The 21,047-nt window shown below is 45.3% G+C and overlaps 1 protein-coding gene across 1 annotated transcript in view; it reads right to left on the bottom strand.

Annotated features, from left to right (window-relative positions):
• The window catches only part of Atf1 (activating transcription factor 1), a 38,384-nt gene extending 17,756 nt beyond the window's left edge, over positions 1-20,628 (bottom strand). Inside the window, exons 1-3 of the mRNA XM_057791924.1 lie at positions 20,587-20,628; positions 11,735-11,833; positions 1,224-1,324 (exon numbers count right to left, since the gene is read on the bottom strand). Coding sequence (XP_057647907.1) covers positions 1,224-1,324; positions 11,735-11,827 — 194 coding nt within the window. The 5' untranslated portion in view covers positions 11,828-11,833; positions 20,587-20,628. The remainder of the gene's footprint in view (positions 1-1,223; positions 1,325-11,734; positions 11,834-20,586) is intronic.
• Positions 20,629-21,047: the final 419 nt, after the last annotated feature.

The following is a 21,047-nucleotide window of genomic DNA, read 5'->3' as shown; positions in this document are numbered from 1 at the left end:
TGGGAACAAAGGGCCTACATGACTCACGTGCGACTCAACTAAAACCCTTGCGAGCATGCGTGGATCACCTGTTACCTGCGTCATCAGTGTGTGAGCACTCATGCAAACCCCCTGTGTGCACGTGCAAGGCGTGGGTCCACCATTCTCAGTGTGTGACGTAGGCACGTCTTCCCCCTGTACACATGTGCCAGGCAGCCTTTAAAAGATGGACGCACCATCTTTGCCCCCCCCCTCCATACACTGTTTCCTCAGGCCTGCAAGTACCTTCCTCCTCTAATAAACTCCTAAGTGGGTTTGTTTGTGTCTCACGTCTTCTCACTCGCATCGGACATTTCATATACTTCTCTCACACCTCCTGAAACCTCGCTACACTGTTTACGCACTTTGTCACACTGTCTCCGAGTCCCCCTACCACACAGCCTCTATTGTTGGTCAATTCGACCATGAACTTGTAGTAAATTCATTTACTCGAAATATGTCTTCTTCTACCCTCCTGAATACATATGCCGCACACAGACGCACACACATATGCACGCAGGCAAACATCATGAACATAAATGAATCTAAAAGCACATACACACATACACTAACAAGCACTAAAAGGGACTAGAGAAGAAAGCTTATTGTCTCAGGGCAGTCAGGAAGAGGTAAGCAGAGGCTCTGGTAAGCACATACAGGAACTGTGCAGAATACAGGTATTTCAGACAAACCGCACAGGGCCTGGACAAAGGCTCAGATGCAGACAGAGAAGAAAGAGCACACAATACAGCTCAATCCTGAACTTGGCAGTCCTGATTTTAGATGGCTATTAGAGTTAAAAAATACTAGCAGGGCAGTGACACACGCTTTTGATCCCAGCACGGGCGGGGGTGGGGGGTGGGGGTGTGTTCTCTGTGAGTTCAGGACAGCCGCCTAATCTACACAGAAAGATCCCATCTCAAAAACAGCAAACTATTTCAAATCTAAATTCCTCCGCTTAATGTGCTTCCAACCTACCTCCCACTCCCCGCCAGTAACAGCCCTAGGTGTCCTGGAACTAAATTAGACCAGGCTGACCTTGAACTCAGAGACCTGCCTCTGCCTCAAGTGCTGGGATTAAAGGTGTGCACCACCACGCCAGGCTCCAACCAACTTCTCTGAAGATCTGTGACCTTGCCTAACCATGCTTGCCCTCTTTAGATTTCACAGAACTATCTAAACACATTTGAAAACGAAGCACCAACCTGTAAGATGGTCGCCGGGCCAGGATCCCGTGAGCTTTCTGTGAGGAGCCTATGCTGTCAGATGAGTCCTGAGACTCCTCACTTTCTGATAAAGATGACACCTAAAAATCAGAACTGATTTAATATGCTGAAGAATACAGATGGGGAAAGAATCGAGTTGTTACTTTCAACATGATCCGTCTTCCGTCACCCAAATTCCCTGCACATCACCCCTAAGATCTAAAAGGAGGAAAGGGGAAGGACAGCAATTGAACAAACACTTAGACTGGGCAAGGTGCCACCTCTAATCCCAACACTCAGGAGGCAGAGGCAGGTGGGTCCATAGAGCAAGTTCTAGGACAGAGAAACCCTGTCCTAAGAAACCAAGAAAGAAAAGAAATCAGAACATACAATACAGTACAGAGCTAACAATAAAGCTTATGTCGCAAATAAAATGATACTAGCTGGGGACTGGAAAGATGGTTCAGCAGTTAGGAACACTGGCTGCTCTTCTAGAGGTTTGAAGTTCAATTCCCAGCATGTAGACAAAGCACTTATAAATAAAATACACATGTAAATAAACCTTTAAATGATATTCTGCTGGTTAAGAATAAATCTACTTCTGATCGCACCCTGCACCATATTTAGACATGTACTTTGCCTATAGATAACTGTCCCAAGGAGACTGCTGGATCAAGGTCTGTGCTAGACGGATGCACGTGGGAGGCTGGGGATTGAGATGGTTCAGTGATTATGAGCTGTTCTTCCAGAGGACCAAAGGTCAATTCCTAGCAGCCATGCCACGCTGCCTTGGAAGGACTGATACCTCTGGCCTCCACAGGCTACCTGCACATATGTGCAGGTACTCACAAGTACACATAACTTAAGATAATAAGAGTAAATACTTACAACTTGAAAGGCAAAGCTCTTGGGAGTCCTTAAAGGCATAAAATCAAAACAGGCAATCACACTTAACTCAAGAATCCTTTACCATTAATAGACTGGTAAGAGTAGGAGGAGATAAAAATGAGACAAGGGAGTGAGCTGCCCTGGGAAACCAGCAAAGGCCCGGGCAGTTTTAGGGGAAGAGATGGTGGGGGGAATGTATTTCAAGAACTGCAGTGGTCGGCATCAGCATTGTCTCATGATTAAATGAACCAATATGTGCAGCAGATACACAGTAAACATTAACTATTCTTGAACATTTTGAAACCAAGCTTTAAGTAGAGATGTTTCTCTATGTAGCTCTTGCTGTACTGGAACTCACTCTGTAGAGCAGGCTGGATTAAAGGTGTGCCACCACAGCTCAGCCATTTTTAACTTTTTTTTTTTCTTCGGTTTTTTCGAGACAGGGTTTCTCTGTGGTTTTGGAGCCTGTCCTGGAACTAGCTCTTGTAGACCAGGCTGGTCTTGAACTCACAGAGATCCGCCTGCCTCTGACTCCTGAGTGCTGGGATTAAAGGCGTGCGCCACCACTGCCCGGCCCGTTTTTAGCTCTTCAAATGAACTAAATACCAAACATTTGCCTAAAACTGGATTAGGGGGCTGGAGAAATGGCTCAGTGGTTAAGAGCACTGACTGCTCTTCCAGAGGTCCTGAGTTCAATTCCCAGCAACCACATGGTGGCTCACAGCCATCTATAATGAGACCCAGCGCCCCCTTCTGGCATTCAGGCACACATGGAAGGAATGTTGTACACATAATAAATAAATAAATCTTTAAAAAAAAAAACTGGATTAGGATACTCGGCTTCCTTTTTTTGTTGTTTTTTTGTTTTTCAAGATTAAACATAAAATAATGCAAACAGTCTCTGGAAGCCAGCCCTCTGCACAGCTAGCCTCTATCCAAAGCCTTCCCTTCACTATCACGGAGGCCATGCTAGTGTGGGAAAGCTTGCTGCACATTTTAATCATCGTCTTCAATGAATGAGTTCCAGCCTGATATGGCAGCTCATTACGGTGACCCCAGAGTTCGGGAAGCTGGAAGACTATGTTTTGAGGCCAGTCAGGACTAAACAGTGACACAGTGACACCCTGTCTCAAAAAAGAAAGCAAACCCTCAGAGTTCTGCAGAGTTCACAACGCCCTTCATAGCTCACAGCCAATGTGCATCTGACAGGAAAAAGGAACAAGTGGCCCTCGAGTAACAGTGCTTTCACTGATCGAGGTGTCACAGATGTCACCCCCACCCCCTACCCCAGGGCCTCACTATGTACCCCTGGCTGTTCTGGAACCCACTACACAGATCAGACTGTACTTGAACTGACAAAACACTAATCAGACAACCCTGCCAGTCACTGTGTGGTCAGGAAGAAAGTATACTGGCACTTTCCTTCCCCGACAGCCTCCTGGAAAGACGACATGGGATCAGAGGTCCTAAGGCAATCCTAAAGGACCACCCCAAAGCCTGGAGAAGGGCAGTGGGAAGGTAAAGACAAAAGGGATCTCCCGGTTGAGGAACAGACTTGTGCACCCAGAGGACCAACCAAGGGCCTAGCAAGCATTCCACTACTGGGCTAAATCCCAACACAGCTTCATGCTCTTCCAAGAAGACCTGACTGAAAACAATTCAAGTAATCAAGAGCAAAGGACCAGAACATCCAACTCTGGGCACTATCTTCTCTAAAACGTCGAGTATTTCAGGTGAAATTTCAACAACACAAATGCAATTTCTGTGGAAATCTGATGGTAAACTTAAGTCCAGCCAAGATCTTTCAAGGCTTGCTCCACAATGCAACACCCCCAGTTTCCTCAGCCCCTTAAAAAGGCCTCAGCAGCACACCTCTGCCAAAAAAATTTAAATCACTGTCTGTGCTAGCTAGGGTGTGACTCTTAGGTCCATCTTCACTCTTCAGGAAAACAGAAATTATTTTCTGTCCCTTGAGACATAAATCATCAACAAGACAGAAATGTCTTTCAAAAACCTGAGTATAAGCCAGGCAGTGGTGGCGCACGCCTTCAATCCCAGCACTTGGGAGGCAGAGGCAGGCGGATCTCTGTGAGTTCGAGACCAGCCTGGTCTACAAGAGCTAGTTCCAGGACAGGCTCCAAAACCACAGAGAAACCCTGTCTCGAAAAACAAAACAAAAAACCCTGAATATATCCCCTTCAAAATGGGGCTCCTGCTCTGTGGAAGGAGCCTAACTGTGACGAATGCCACTCAGCAATCACAGGTGGCCGACACACACTAAGGTCCTCCGAACTCTTATTTGGTACACCCCAGTGCTTACAAAGCTCCAACGCTGGGGAAATGGTTCACTGGTTGGAATGCTTGCCGCACGGGCTCAGGAACTGAGTTCCTGGCACAGCAGTGCAATCTGGGGTCCCAGTGTTGCAAAGGTAGAGGCGGAGGATTCTTGGAGCTTGCTGACCAATTACTGCAGCCACACCAGTGAGCAAACCTCCTCAAAAATTAAAATGTAGAAGGACTGAGAAAGACACCATTGTCAACATCCAGCCTCCACATGACTCACAAGGCATAGGGCACTCCACGTGTGGCACTTATACATCTATACCCCCACACAGCTCTTTTTCCTTTTGCTGTAAGAGTATGGTTCAGTTGATGCTAGTCTGCCATGCTGCCATAGTCTAAAATCTGTCCTTCACTTAATATGCTCATTTAATTTGTTTGTTTATTTTGAGACAAGGTTTCTCTGTGTAACCTTGGCTGTCATGGAACTGCTCCACTGACCAGGCTGGCTTGCAATTGCCCCTGCCTCTCAAGTGCTGGGATTAAAGGAGTGCACCACCACGTGGCTCAGTTCTGTGTTTTTCAATGGCACCCCAAAATGAGGATACAGAAATTAAAGACTAGCTGGGCGGTGGTGGCACACAGCACTCGGGAAGGCAAAAGCTGATCTCTGAGTTCAAGGCCAGCCTTGGTCTACAGAGTTCCAGGACAGTCAGGGCTGTTACACAGAGAAGCCCGGTCTTGAAAACCAATAAATAAATAAACAAACAAATGAATCCTCACAGAGGTCCACCTGCCTCTGCCTCCCAAGTGCTGTGATTAAGATATGCATCACTATGCACAGCTTGAAGGAATAACCTTAAACATGCTGGCTGCTGGATATATACTAAAAAATGCAATGCTAGCCAGGCGATGGTGCCAAATGCCTTTAATCCTAGAACTCAGGAGACAGAGGTGGGTAGATCTCTGAGTTTGAGGCCAACTAGGTCTACAAAGTGAGTTCCAGAACAGTCAGGGCTACAAAGAGAAATCCTGTCTCAAACCCAACCCCAAAGGAAGGAAAAATGCAATCCTATCCTGATACCTGACAAACCTAGAACTTTTCAGGAATAGAGATTTGTTAATTAATACAGTATCTATTATACTATAATTTGTTATAATATAGTTTTTACTGAGCCCTTTTTTTCAAGATTTCTTTATTATGTATACAATTTCTGCCTGTACACCTGCAGGCACGATAAAGCAGCGGTGAATTAAAAGATGAGAGTTCTTAGAGCTAAAGAACAAAAAGACAGACTTTGCATGCAAATGGATGGTACCAGAAAAAACAACATCCTGAGTGAAGTAACCTAGACCCAGAAAGACAAACACGGTGTGTACTCACTCAGAAGTGGATAACCTGCAGTCTGCAATCCCAGAGAAGCTGGGGAACAAGGAGAACCCTAAAAGGGACATACATGGATCCTCCAGGGAAGGGGAAATATGGGAGCAAAGGGGAGGGGGTGTAAGAGGAAGGGAAGGGGAGAAGGGGAGGAAGGAGAACATGAGGAAACAGGACAGTTGAGATGGGGGGAGGGCAGAGGAGGAGATCAAGAAAAGAGATATCTTGATTGTGGGAGCCATTATGGAGCTAGCATGAAATATGGCACCGGAAAACTTCCCAGGAATCCACAAAGACGACCCCAGCTAAGCAGTAGTGGAGAAGATTCTTGAACTGGCCTTCCCCTGTAATCACAAATTGATGGCTACCTTAACTGTCATCACAGAACCTTCATCCAGCAACTGATCGAAGCAGATGCAGAGATCCACAGCTAAGCACTGGACTGAGCTTCCAGAGATCAGCTCAAGAGAAGGAGGAGCGATAATATGAGCAAAGGGGTCATGACCATAGTGGGGACACCCACAGAAACAGCTGACCTGAGCTAGTGAGAGCTCACTGACTCTGGACTGACAGCATAGGACAAAAGGAGGCCCTCTGAATGTGGCTGACAGATGTGTGGTTGGAGAAGTCTTTGTGGTCACTGGTAGTGGGACCAGGATTTATCCCTACTGCTTGAGCTGGCTTTCTGGGGCCTATTCTTTTTTGGAAGGACACCTTGCTCGGCTAAATATTGAGGGGAGGGCCTTCGTCCCACCTCAGAGTGCTGTATCAGACTCCCCAGGGGAAGCCTTACCCTGAGGAGTGGATGGTGGGCAGGGTAGGAGGAAGGTGGGGAAGTTGAGGAGAAGAGGGAGTGGAATTGTTATGTAAAATAAGAAAAGTTCGCCTTATTTAAAATAAAAACAAAATGACAGGGCTGGAGAGATGGCTCAGTAGTTAAGAGCATTGCCTGCCCTTCCAAAGGTCCTGAGTTCAATTCCAGCAACCACATGGTGGCTCACAACCATCTGTAATGAGGTCTGGTGCCCTCTTCTGGCCTGCAGAGATACACACAGACAGAATATTGTATACATAATAAATAAATAAATATTTTAAAAAAAAAAAGAACAAAATGACAAACTTGGAAACCGTGAGGGGTTAAGGGGCAAGGAGAGCCCAGGAAGAGGGGACATAAAGGGAACCAGATGGAAGAGCTCTAAAGCAAAATTACAGGGGCGTGGGGAGGAAGGGAGCCCTGACTCGAGCTCTGCCAGCTCAGACTCAGGATTCCAGCGGTTAATATTGTTGTGTCGGTTACTGACATCAAGACAGTTCTTTCTCAGATGATTATGTTAATAAGAATATTAAAACAGCAACAAACCAGCTGGAAGAGCTGAATGTACATACCTCAGGTAAGGACCTGTTACAGTGGGCACCTGTCTAGACTTCTGCCTGACTGTAAAGCTGCCAGGGGCCCTCCAAGGTCCTCTGCTCAACATGAAATTTGTCTCAAAAAATGTAAAGAGGAGGGAGAAAAGGAGAGAGGAAAAGAGAAAAGCTAAGACTACATTATAAAGAACTGAGGTGAAAATTAAAGGTACAGAAAACATAGTCAATGAAATTATGACACAAACCTTATCAAACTCAGGCGGAGGACATGAATCACAAAAGGGGGTTAGTCACATGACCAGAAAAGGCCTTTTAATAACACATAGTAAAATAGCAGACTCGAGAAAAAAAATTAAAATCTCTAATAAAAAAAACATTGACTCACACAAGAAAACCTACATTAGCCTCTACAGAAACATAAGCCACAAACCATGAAACAGTACACCCCAAACTCTCAAAGTAAATAATAGCCAACCACGATTATTATTATTATTATTATTTTTTTTTTTTTTTTTGGATTTTTCAAGACAGGGTTTCTCTGTAGCTTTTTTTAGTTCCTGTCCTGGAACTAGCTCTTGTAGACCAGGCTGGCCTCGAACTCACAGAGATCCGCCTGCCTCTGCCTCCTGAGTGCTGGGATTAAAGGCGTGCACCACCACCGCCCGGCGGCCAACCACGATTATTATATTCAACACAATTACCTTTTTTAAATTGATGAAGGAGACTGGAGAGATGGACCGGGGCTGGTTCCCAGCACCCACAAGGGACAGCTCATAGCAGCCTACAACTCCACTAAGGGATCCCACAGCTATCTCACTTCCAAAAGCACCTGTACAGATGTGTCAGACTCTCAGGCAGACACAATGAAATACTTGAGGAAGCAGCAGCAGAGAAGTCACGGGAGGCAGTGATGACCAGTTCAGAGCACTCACTGTCCTTGCGCAGCCTCGGTTCAGTTCCCAGCACCCACACAGCAGCTCACAACACATCTGTTACCTTTTTTCATCAAATCCAGATCAAAGTACTTTTACTGGCTAAGCCAACTGGTTAGTCTGATCCTATTCGTAAAGACCTTAAAACCCCACCAGAAAATGCTTAGATCTGACACTGTCTCCAAAGCAATAGGACACAAAACTACACACAAAAATCAGTTATGTTCTATGCCCTAGTATAGAAATTAACAACCCATTTTACAACACCTTCCAGTGATAATAAAAAATTAGAAATAAATCTAAGGAATATAATGTAAATTTTAAAAGATGGAGAGACCATTTCACGCATGGATCAGCAGAACTAACAAGATGTAAATGCTATACTACCAAAAGCAATCTGGAAGTCAGTGACATTCTCATCACAGTATCAATGACATTCCTTATAGAAATAGAAGCTCTAACACACGATATAAAAACGGGTGCAGCCAGTATGCAGGTTTCTTAAAAAAGTAAAAATAAAGCTGCCATATGACCCAGCCATTCTATTCCCAGCTATATACTAGAAGGACTCTCAGTCAAAATACCACATCCACATTTACGGCTGCACTGTTCACAATAAGTAGGAAGTTGAACTAGCCTACATGCCCATCAGCAGCGAATAAAGAAAATGTAGTACATATATACACAGTAAAATTTTATTCAGTTGTAAAGAAAATGAAGACATGACCTTTATAGGAAAATGGATGAAACTAGAAATCATACATTAAGCAAAAATATCAGACTAAGAAAAATAAATGTGTTTTCTTTCATATGCAGAGACAACATTTAAAAGACAGAGACAGGCAGGCAGATACAAACACACTGAAAATGAGACAGAGGCAGAAGGGGGGGCAGGGGATTGTCTAGAAGGGACCACAAGAGGTCAAGAGACCTTAAGTCATAGAGAGATAAGAATGTTGGAGAGAAGACTAACTGAAGGAAGGACAGAGGTGGGGGTGGCATGGAGTGGTGGCGGGGGAACAAATAAGAATGAAATATAATGACCCATATGTAAGAAAATGCCATAATGAAACCCACTCCTAGAGATTGAGCTCGGTATGGTGGTACGTGCCTTTAACCCAGCACTCGGAGGCAGACTGAGGCCAGCCTGTCCAAATGCCAGATTACAGGGCAGCAAGAGCTACAGTGAGTCATGACAAAAAGCACACGAAAAACAAACACAATTATAAAAAAAAAATGCATTTGTGAATAAAAGATTACAATCCCCTCCCCCCCTTTTTTTGGCAGGGTTTCTCTGTAGCTTTGGAGCCTGTCCTGGAACTAGCTCTTGTAGACCAGGCTGGCCTCAAACTCACAAAGATCCACCTGCCTCTGCCTCCTGAGTGCTGGGATTAAAGGTGTGCGTCACCACTGCCCAGCCAATTCCTCCTTAAAAACAAAACCAAACTCCAATTTTGTGAGTTACAGGCTAGCATGGTCTACAGGGTGAGTTCCAGGACAACCAGAGTGACAAATAGATACCTTCTCTTGAAAAACCAAAAGAAACAAAGCAACTTCTCAGGACTAGAGAAATGGCTCACGCCTCTCGCAGAGGATGTAGGTTCAATTTCTAGAGCCTACTTGGTAGCTTACAATCATCTGTAACTACAGTTCCAAGGGATTCAATGTCTTCTGGTCTCCTAGGGCACCTACACACAGAGAACATTAATTCACAAAGGTGTGCGTGCACTCATACACATAAACAATCTTCAAAAGTAAGCTGGAGGGAGCTGCTGATTCAGTCTACAATTTGTCCATTCATTGTTCTCCTCTTCCTTTTTATCCTGACATCCACTAAAACAGTCGTTGTCAAGGCCTTCTGTGAAGCTGCTGAGAAACACAGATGGTTCTTGTCTGCAGGTGCTGTAACGTTATCACACACCATGAACCACTGTCCTAGGGAAATATGTGGTCCACTCATCAATATACACTTTGGTTTTAAGATTTAAGATACCACTGGGTGGCGGCGCACGCCTTTCTTTAATCCCAGCACTTGGAAGGCAGAGACGGGCGGATCTCTGTGAGTTTGAGGCCAGCCTGGTCTACAGAGTGAGTTCCAGGACAGCCTGAGCCACAGAGAAACCCTGTCTTGAAAAACAAAAACAAACAGGTATCAAGATACCTTACTTGATATCTAGTTAACTTATTACCATTGACTGGCAGTAAACAGCATTCTAGTTCACCCTGGTATCTACATTCTCCATAAGGCACACCACGGCCTTCCTGGACTTAGAAGACAGGTCAGCCTTTATCAGTAGCGCCAAATGTTTCCATATGAACAGTGGAACCCCAAGACACACCCAGTGAAGTCTTCCCCAACTAGATTCACATCTCAGCAATCTCATCTGCAGCGTGACTATGTAACAGACACCTCCCCTGTAGTTCCTGGATGCTCTGTTCTTCTTCCCCCTTTCCTTTCTGTTTTCCATCTGGGTGATTTCTACTTGTCTATCTTCAAGCTCACTGACTGTCGAGTCTAATAAACCCTGGTACCACCTACTAACTTATGCTATTTTTATTTCTAGTAATCCTATGTAACATCCAATTCCCTCTTCTATAATCCCTCTGTTTATGCATGTTATCTACCCCAAATCATGTGTCATGGCATGTGCATACCACCACTCAAAATGATAATAACTTTAAAATGTAGCTGATAGCTAGGAATAACAGCAAGTGCCGCTAAAGCAGAGGTAGAAAGATCAGAGTTCAAGGCCACCTTTCACTATACAGTGAATTTGAGGCTAGCCTGAGCTATGTGAGACCTTGTCTTAAAATGTAGTTGACTTGTCTGCCACTTGGGAGGCATAAGCAGGAGGATCTCTGTGAGTTCAAGGCCAGCCTGGTCTACAGAGGTAGATCCAGGACAGCAACGGCTACACAGAGAAATCCGTCTCAAACACCAATAGAAAAAAAGAGGTAGATGACTTCCCCTTCCCTCCTCATATGACCCCACCTTCAACTTCTGGGAGTCTCAAAAGCCAGCGGCCTGTACATTATGGAACTTACTCTTGTTTTAGGTAGGAATAAGACTCTCTTCAGCTTTCTATGCCCTAGGGAAAAGCCAGAAGATGCTCCATGATTTTAATTATATTAAAATTTATATTTACAATTCCTAAGTTGACATTTCTGGTCTGAGCACACATCAGTCAATTAAGCTAAATTCTCTAATGAATATGTTTATCACAAAAAAATTTCAATATATCCATAATGAATTTGCTAAAATGAGAACGGTCCAAGCTGGGCATACACCTATTATTCCAGTACCATAATGTTAGTACTCTGGTACTAGGCTAGAAGATGATGATCAAGAATTCCAGGCCACATTAGGCATGGTGATGCACACTTTTATTTTTAGCACAGAGAGAGAGGCAGGCAGATCTCTGTGAGTTTGAGGCCAGCTTAGTCTATATAGCAAGTTTCAGGACAGTCTGCGCCTCCCCCCCACAAAAAAACAAATGGAGGGGGAAGACTTCCTTCTAAAGGTGCTTCAGTTCCCCACCCCCAACTTTGCAGCATCATCTCCCAGTCTCTCTGTGCTGGGTTTTCTGAGCATACAGAACGACGACAGGTGCATCTGTGAACACTACTAACCGGCTCAGCATGCTGGCTAGCTCTTGACTTACCGGATGGGCTATCTGAGAAATGTGAGTCCCCTGAACTGCTGAACCAGGCTGAGGTGCAGTCTCTGAAGAGTTACTCTTGTGGGAATCTTCCATAATCAACTGAAAGGGAAAAAGGCAGTTAAAATGCTTCAGAATCAGCAACTACTACAGTCACATAACACTTGGTTAGTAATAAAAACCCAGAAGAGAACCAGTTCAGAGAGTATTCTTTGACATTTTAAACTTTGGAAAAGCTAGAATGTTAGATACTTGAGTCTTCCTATCAACAGATCTTTCTCCAATCTAGGGTTGAGTCTCTAATTGCATGCATGGCTTCATAAAGAGAATTTACTAACAGGTTAACAAAATAAAGGGCAGGGCTGGTACTCAACTTTTTGTTTTGTTTTTAATGCAGTTTCTCTGTGTAGCCCTGGCCCTTCTGGAACTTGCTCTGTACACCAGAGTGGTCTTGAACTTAAGACATTCACCTGACTCTGCCTCCTGAGTGCTAGGATTAAAGGTGGGAGCCACCAGGTGATGACGCTCAACTGTAACCCCAGACCTCAGGAGGTGATTGTCTCAGGCGCCCGCCAGGCTACACAGTGAGACTGTCTCTTATTCTAAGGACCAGATGATCTAAATATTAACTCACGGGATATGTGGGCTGAGAAAAATGAGAACCGTGATAGAATGTGACAGGGAGAACCACGAAGAAAAAGACTGATAGAAGATTTAGATAGGATTTAGGTCTGTATGCGGAGTACGAGTAATAAAAACCCAGTGACAAATATTGGGGTTCAACCTCAAAATCAGAAAAATAAACAGCCAGCCACTGTCTCTTACCTCAGCCTCAAGCCAACAAGGAGATCCTGCCTCCAGGAATCCTTAGAATAAATCTGATCCTGAGAGCTGTCTCCTCCCATTTTATATTCCTCTCTCCAGTGCAGGGATTAAAGGCGTGCACTACTACCTCCCGGTTTTTGTGGCAAACTAGTGTGGCTATGGGGATTAAAGGGGTGTGTCACCAATGCCTGGTCTGTAAGGCTGACCAGGGCAGATGTTTTACTCTCTGATCTTCAGGCAAGCTTTACTTGTTAAAATACAATTAAAATATCACTATATTTCTCCTATTTGTCTAAAATAAAAAAGACGGTAACTAATATAAGAAAAACTATATAAAATAAGTACAATGACTATATACAATATATACAGGTAATAAATACATCAACAATGTTTAGTCCATTTGCATTTGACAAATTCATATCTGTCCTATCTTGGTGAGTCTGAAGTCTTGTACCTAATTTACTTTCTATCATAACTTGCTTTCTGCACCTGGTAAACAAGGAAAACTATATCTGATTTTCAACCCTCAGAGTCACAAGAAGGAAATAATAACTGAGTAAGCAGAAAGTACAAGCAAATGACTTCCAAAAAATGTGAGCAATGATAGAAACAGCTACCTGCCTCAACAGTCACCCAAGGTTCCTTTACAACATTGGGGTATCTATCTTTGACCTAGAGGCCTAGCATATCCAACAGACTTCTATGAAGCAGGATATTCTGAAGGGCTGTCCATCCTCATCCTGACAATGTTGGACAGTCACTTTCATTTGGGTCCTGCCTGTCCAATTGGGACAGAATACTGCCAGCAGTTGAGACAAGGACATTTTTAAGCTCAGTGGTTTACTTTTGTCCCCCAAAAGTAAACTCCATGGAGTTTCTTCGATGCTCATTATCTTCTCTGAAATAGACTGGTGCTGCCAGGAGGGTATGTCTCACTGTCATAAAAAAGCTGCATTTACGGTTAGATACAGGAAGAGAGTGAGTTTATCTAGTATGCATGAGGTCTTGGCACTAACCTTAGCACTATCGAAAACAAACTAGTCTTGCTGGGCAGTGGTGGCACATGCCTTTAATCCCAGCATTCGGGAGGCAGAGGCAGGTGGATCTCTGTAAGCCTGGTCTACAAGAGCTAGTTCCGGGACAGCCCCAAAACAACAGAGAAACCCTGTCTCAAAACACCAAAAAAAGAGAGAGAGAGAGAGAGAGAGAGAGAGAGAGAGAGAGAGAGAGAGAGAGAGAGAGAGATAGTCTTGTGGTTCTAAATAGGTCTATATAGAGTTCCAGGTTAGCCAGGGCTACATAGTCAAGACCCTATCTCAAAAATAAAGGAGGGCTGCAGAGATGGCTCAGAGGTTAAGAGCACTGATTGTTCTTCTAGAGGCCTTGAGTTCAATTCCCAGCAACCAACGTGGTGGCCTACAACCATCTGTAATAAAATCTGGTGCCCTCTTCTGCCCTACAGGCATACATGCACTATAAACACTGTAAACAAAATAAATCTTTAAAAAAAAAGAGGCACAATGGTTTCTTAAAAAAAAGAGTAAAGGGGTAGCCGGAGAGATGGCTCAGCGGTTAAGAGCACTGCTCCTTCTTCCCGAGGTCCTGAATTCAATTCCCAGCAACCACATGGTGGCTCACAACCATCTGTAATGAGATCTGGTGTCCTCTTCTGGCCTGCAGGCAGACTTACAGATAGAACATTGTATATATAATAAATAAATTTAAAAAAAAGAAGAAAGGAAAGAAAAAGGGGAAGGGGCAAAAGAAAGGGAAAAAGCAGGAGGGAAAATATTTCCTTTGAGAATGAATGTAGATAGACAGACAGACAGACAGACAGACAGACAGAGAGAGAGAGAGGCTGAAACTTCTGTTGAATGTCAGTGATGCTAAAAAGTGGGTACCTAGTTGTCCCTGCTTTCTAAACAGGTTTTTAATTTTTATTTTATGAGCATGGGTATTTTGCTTGCATGTATATCTGTATGCCATGTCTGGTGTCTCAGAACGGCAGAAGTGGGTACTAGATTCCCTAGTAACAAATGGTTGTGAGCTATCATGTGGGTGCTGGGAATTAAACCAGGTCCTGTAAAGAACAGTCAGTGCTTTTAAGCACCAATCCATCTCTCTAGTCGTTTTTTGTTGTTTGTTTTTTGAGACAGTTTCTCCGTAGGCCAGGGTGGCCTTAAACTCACAGACTCCACCTGCCTCTGCCTCCCAAGTGCTAGGATTAAAGGCGTGTGCCACTGTCCATACCTCTCCATTCTTTACAAACTTTAATTGTGGGGCTGAAGAGATGGCTCAGAGGTAAGAGCACTTGCTCTTCCAGATGTCCTGAGTTCAATTTTCAGCAACCACATGGTGGCTCACAACCATCTATAATGAGATCTGGTGCCCTCTTCTGGTCTGCAGGCACGTATACAGGCAGAACACTGTATACATAAAAAGTCTTTAGAAAAAAAAACTTTAGATGTATAGAATACAGAGAAAATTTTCTCATCTAAATCATTTATTTTATTTTTCATATTCTGGTAGTTTTTTTTTTTAAATTATGTATTTATTATGTATATAGCATTCTGCCTACATGTATGCCTGCACACCAGAAGAGGGCACCAGATTTCATCATAGATGGTTGTGAGCCACCATGTGGTTACTGGGAATTGAACTCGGGACCTTTGGAAGAGCAGGCAGTGCTCTTAACCTCTGAGCCATCTCCCCAGCCCTATTCTGGTAGTTTTGAGACAGGGTCTATTTAGCCCTACTTGTCCAGGAACTCACTGATCAGCCTGTCTCTGCCTCCAGAGTGCTGGAATTAAAGGAATGTGTCACCAGGCCCATTTGTTTGTTTTTCTTTGAGACAAGGCCTAGCTGTCCACAAAAGCACTCCGTTAGACCAGGCTGGCCTTGAACTCAGAGTCCTACCTGCCTCGCCTCCCGAGTGCTGGGATTAAAGGCGTGCATCACCTCCGCCCAGTTTAGCAATGCAGTCCCCCAGTCCAACCAGTACATTACAACTTAAGGTACAGTAAGAACAAGGTGGTGCCTTACTGTGGTTTTGGTTTTCACCCCCCACTGGTAATAAAGTTGAGCATCTCTCCATCTTTGTGCTAGCCAGCTTTTCCCTTTTTTGCCTTTAGTTTGGCCCCCAGCATGCTGAGTGCTAAAATTACAGAAATGCACCACCATGCCTGTCTTAGAAAACAAATTCATTTACTCTCCAGATGTAAACTATCGTTGGTCACTGAAAAAAAGTGAAAACTCACCTCCTATACAAAGTGCTCCAACTCTACGGATGACACCAGCCCTTTCCCCAACACCAAAAATATAGAAGGAAATCGTAATCACAGGCTAGAGGATGGCTCGGCGGGTTAAGAACACTGGCAGCTCTTTCAGAAGATCTGAGTTTACTTTCCAACACCCATTTGAAACTTCAGTCTCAAGGGATCTGACTGAGGCTCTCTTCTGGCCTCCACAGGCACACATATAGGCAAAGCATCCATGTACATAAAATTTTAAAAATATTTTGTTGTTGTTGTTAAAAAGGCCAGGCACGGAGGTGTATGCCTTTGGTCCAGGCAGAGGCAATTGGATCTCTTTTAGTTTGAGGCCACCCAGTGAGTTGGCCTTCCAGGCCTGCACAGAAAACGCTGTCTCAGCAAGCAAGCAAATAAACAATAAAAGCAAACATACATGCAGGCAACACACTCATAAATTAAAAATAAAATTTTCAAAATTTTTTTAAAGAATCAAATCAAGCCTTTTCCCAAGTTTATAGTTTTAGCTCATTGTAAGCAATAACAGCACCTGTTCTGCTTTACTGACATCATCAACTGCAAATATACTCCTAAATAAATAAATAAATAAATAAATAAAAAAGAGATTTATTTTTATTTTATGTGTATTGGTGTTTTGCCTGTATGAGGGCATCAGATTCCCTGAAACTACAGATGGTTGTGAACTGCCATGTGGGTGCCGGAACTGAACCTGGTTCTTAACTGCTGAGCCATCTCTCCAGGCCCAGGAATACTTTGTTCACCCTTTCTTGGCTGTCCCTAAAAATTTTAAATCTGATTGGCTTTTGTTGTTGTTGTAGTTGCTTTGTTTTATCTTTGTTTTTGAGACAGAGTCCTAAAACCCAGGCTGCTAACCAGACATCCATCTCCCAAGTGCTAAGCAAGGCAACAGCTGTACCCTACCGTGCTTGGCTAAAATTCTGTTTTTTAAAATAACATTTTTAAAAACACAATAAATGTTATATGTGTATTTTTTATAAAAATAAATTAAGTTCCAAGCAGTATCTGTCATGAGGTAATAGCAAGTTGGGCAGACTCACAAAGGATCTATGGAACTCAGCTTCAAATAAATAAGAACCAAAGTGAGCAGCTGGAGAGTTAACTGGCTCAGCAGTTAAGAGCACCGCCTGCTCGTAACTGTGGGTTCAATTCCCAGCACCCACATGGTTGCTCACAACTGTCTGTAACAGTTCCAGGGGACCTGAACCCCTCACAAAGATAAACATGCAGGCAAAACACCAATACTTACAAAATAAAATTACTACTATTAAAAACAAAGAACTGCCGGGCGGTGGTGGTGCACGCCTTTAATCCCAGCACTTGGGAGGCAGAGGCAGGTGGATCTCTGTGAGTTCGAGGCCAGCCTGGTCTACAAGAGCTAGTTCCAGGACAGGCTCCAAAAACCACAGAGAAACCCTGTCTGGAAAAACAAACAAAAAAAAAACAAAACCCAAAATAAAAACAACAACAAAAGAACCAAAGCAATACATAACATGCACATACCAATTAGAAGGATTCCGGATACTGAGAAGTCACAGCAGGCTAAGCATTGCTGGCAGAGTAAAGGCAAGGTACTTTCCCATAGGACAAGATCTCCGGTAGCTCAGGTTTAGCCCCAAACTTGCTATATAACAGAGGATGACCTTTCTGGAACTTCCGATGGTCCTGTCTCCACCTCTCAATACACCTACCGACACAGCAGCTTTATGCAGAATTTATCATCACACCCAGGGCCTCTACAGAGCAGATAACTCTCTAAGTTACACCCTCTAGTCCAAAGCAAGGTGCTTTAAACAAATTCTGTAGCCAGGGGCTTCCCAAGTGAAATTCCATGATAAGAGTTTTGTTTCTGTGCTGTTGCTGGAGGCCATAACTAGGGTCTTACCAAGCACCCTCCACTGAGCTCCCCCAGCTCCTAGGAGCACGTCACACACTACCTATTTCACTCAAAACCTGTGCTCACTGTGGATCTCACATTACCATGCAAAAGACTGGAAGCTAGGGCTTCCCCAAAGCCTTGTTCATTTATTTCACATGCCCCTGTGCCAACCACACCCTCACATCACCACCTCTCCGTCTTGATGGGGCTCCCTTGTCTGGCACATCTCTCTCTCCGGATTGTTCACCAGCCTGCCGATCTCTCCCAGCTCTAAGCCACCCTCACGTGTCCTCAGTGGACAGCATAGTGAACAGGAAATACCAAATACCGCATTCTCTTCTAACAACGTTGAGCTGTGTTAAGCCTGGGGTCAGGGAGCCCCTTACTTACCATTTCCACAACTATGAGTCACACTGAATCTCTTCCAGATGTTCAAATGTGCCTGGTTTGCTTCACCTCATACATGCTATTTCCTACGCTACAAACACTATTCCACTTCCTCCTCCTGAGGCGTCTACGATTTCTTCTTCCAGGCAAACCTACAAGAATAGTTTAGAAGCTGACCATATATCCTGGACCCTTTATGTTTCTCTCTCTCTCTCTCTCTCTCTCTCTCTCTCTCTCTCTCTCTCTCTCTCTCTCTCTCTCTCTGTTTTTGGTTTTTCAAGACAGGGTTTCTCTGTGTAGCACTGGTTGTTCTGGAATTCTCCCTGTAGATCATGCTGGCTGGCTTTTCTCATGGCACCTACCATAGTAATGTAAGTCGCAGGAAGTCAAGCACACCCTTTTCCTACACAGTACCAATGTCTTCACATTTAACACTAACAAAACCACCTTCTTACTTAGATGGATCTAATTAGAACTGATGAAATAATGGCTAAAGACATATCCACAGAGAATCACTCCAGCTCAGGAATAGAAACAGGGCAACCGAGGCACAGGAAAACTTGACATTTCAACATCCTACGTGAAAACTGGAAATGTCAGGCGGTGGTGGCACACGCCTTTAATCCCAGCACTAGAGAGGCAGAACCAGGCGGATCTCTGTGAGTTCGAGGCCAGCCTGGTCTACAAGAGCTAGTTCCAGGACAGCTAGGATTGGTACACAGAGACCCTGTCTCAAAAAACAAAACAAAAACAAAAACAAAAAAGGAAATTCAGTGAGATCATGTTTTTTTGACCTGAGTACCATCTACTGGTGATATGTACTATCACAGTCCTGCAGATCAACAATCAAGAACTACAAACACTATTTAGGAGCTGTCTCATTCAACTTTTGACTGTCCAGTTTCCTGTTTTGTTTCCTAGTGCCGAGTGCGAAGCACGCTAGGCAAACACCCCCACTTAGCGTCATTACATAGGAGATAAACCTTAAGTGGTCACTGTAAAGTGGGGGTGGGGACAACTAGAATTTTAAACAAAATATCTACTGGCAACAAAATCTGGGGATAAATGTATTTTGCGAACATAAATACAATACAAACTCTTAACACGGGTGATGCCAGTTTCACAAAGGTTCCTACCACACCTGTGCTGAAATGACCACAGGTGTCAAGAGGCCCTTGAAGACTTTAGGCACGATGCTTTTCAAGGCTGTGAGTTCTAGGCCAAACTGAGGCACATAAGAGTTTAAGGTCAGTTGGAAATACAGCATGAGGCCTTTCTCAAACAAGCAAACACCCCCCAAAACTAACACTAGGCTAGAGAGATGGCTGGGCGTTAAGAGCCCACAGGACCTAAGGTCAGTTCATGGCACCCACTGGCCTCTTCAGACCAGATACACAGGAGGTGAACATAATTGTATGCAGGCAGGCGAGCATACAAAAAAATAATAACGTTTTACTATTGGGACCTACTAGCCTGGAACTCGCACTCGCTGTGTAGACCACAGAGAGAGAGAGAGAGACAGAGAGACAGAAAGAAAGACAGAGAGACAGACAGAGAGAGACAGAGAGACGGAGAGAGGATATATATATAGAGAGAGAGTGAGATTACCAGCTTCTGCCTCCCGAGGGAGTAGCTGGGCTTAAAGGCCTGTGCTACCATGTCCCGCAATAAATATTTTGTTCTTTTTTCCCTCTCCTCTCGAGACGGGTTCCTCTTAGCTTGGCTGTCCTAGAACTAGCTCTGGCCTAGAATTTAGAGATCCACCTGCCTCTGCCTCCCAAAAGCTGGGATCAAATGCGTGCACCACCACACCGCATGGCAATAGACTATCAAAAAACAGTTTCAGGACAGCCAAGGCTATACAGAGAAATCCTGTCTCGAAAAACCAAACCAAACAAACAAACAAACAAAAAACAACAAAAGTCAGCCTAGACTGTAAAGATCAGTCTGGGAGGCCCTGTCTCAGGCAAAACTAAAAAGGCTACCATAAAACTAAAGGCGACCACATCTAGACGCCCTGCAGCAGAAACTCTACTTAACAAATCCCGCCTCAGAAAGAAAGAGCGGCTACCGAGACAGAGTTTTCTACTGTAACTTAAGCGGAGAGACACCCGGAAGAGCAAAGCACCGCACCCCGCCTTAAGGCGGGGGTTCTCCCCAGTCGCGCAGGTGGGAGCCCGAGGACTGGGTGCTTGCAGCCTGAGGGCGAGCCGTCACGGCTATTCCCGCCTCCACGCACGGAGACACGCGTGGGGCCGCGGGAGCGCGGCGTCGAGAGCGCGGGGCCACCGGACCGGAGCCCAACGCCCGTGCGCTCGCCCGGGAGGCGCGCGGCCGGAAGCGCGCGGCCGGTCCCACCCCCGCGCCCCTCCCCCACCTGCGGCAAGTCGCGCGCGACCCCCAGCCGGCGCGTGGCCGCCATTGCGTCCTCGCCGGCGCCGCGTTCCCGTCCGGGCCGCCCCGCCGCCCCCACGTACCTGCAGAGCCGCCTGGCCGCTGCCCGGGGCGGGAACTTCCACTCCCCCGTCCCAGGCGGCGCCGACTTCGCCGCTCGCTCACGTCCCAGCCGCACACCGCGGCGGGGTGGCGCTCCTCCCTAGGGTCGGCGGGGCGGGGAGAACCAGTGTAACTCGAGAGCCAACCGTCCGGGGCTACCGTTTCCCGGCCGCGAGGGGCGTCTCTGGCGGCATGATCCGCGGCAGGCCGGGGGCTGGGACGGGGGCCAAACAGTGCACGGAGCGTGAGGAGGGGCGGGGCCTGCGTTCTGCGTCACCGCGTGCTCACGTGGCACGCCGTCACCGCGGCTAGCCGGGTGCGCGCGTTTTGGGCAAGTCTCGGGGTTCGCATCCTAACTCTCGCTCAGGCTGCTCTCCAACGCCAGGCTGAGCTATTTGCTCTTAAGTATTCGGCAGCGTTGAGGTCCCTGACTTTGACCGGT

Source organism: Chionomys nivalis, chromosome 17 (assembly GCF_950005125.1).
Source record: "Chionomys nivalis chromosome 17, mChiNiv1.1, whole genome shotgun sequence".
NCBI classification, from domain to species: Eukaryota; Metazoa; Chordata; class Mammalia; order Rodentia; family Cricetidae; genus Chionomys; species Chionomys nivalis.
The sequence above is the reverse complement of the archived record's forward strand: the minus strand, read 5'-3'. Positions and strand labels throughout refer to the sequence as shown.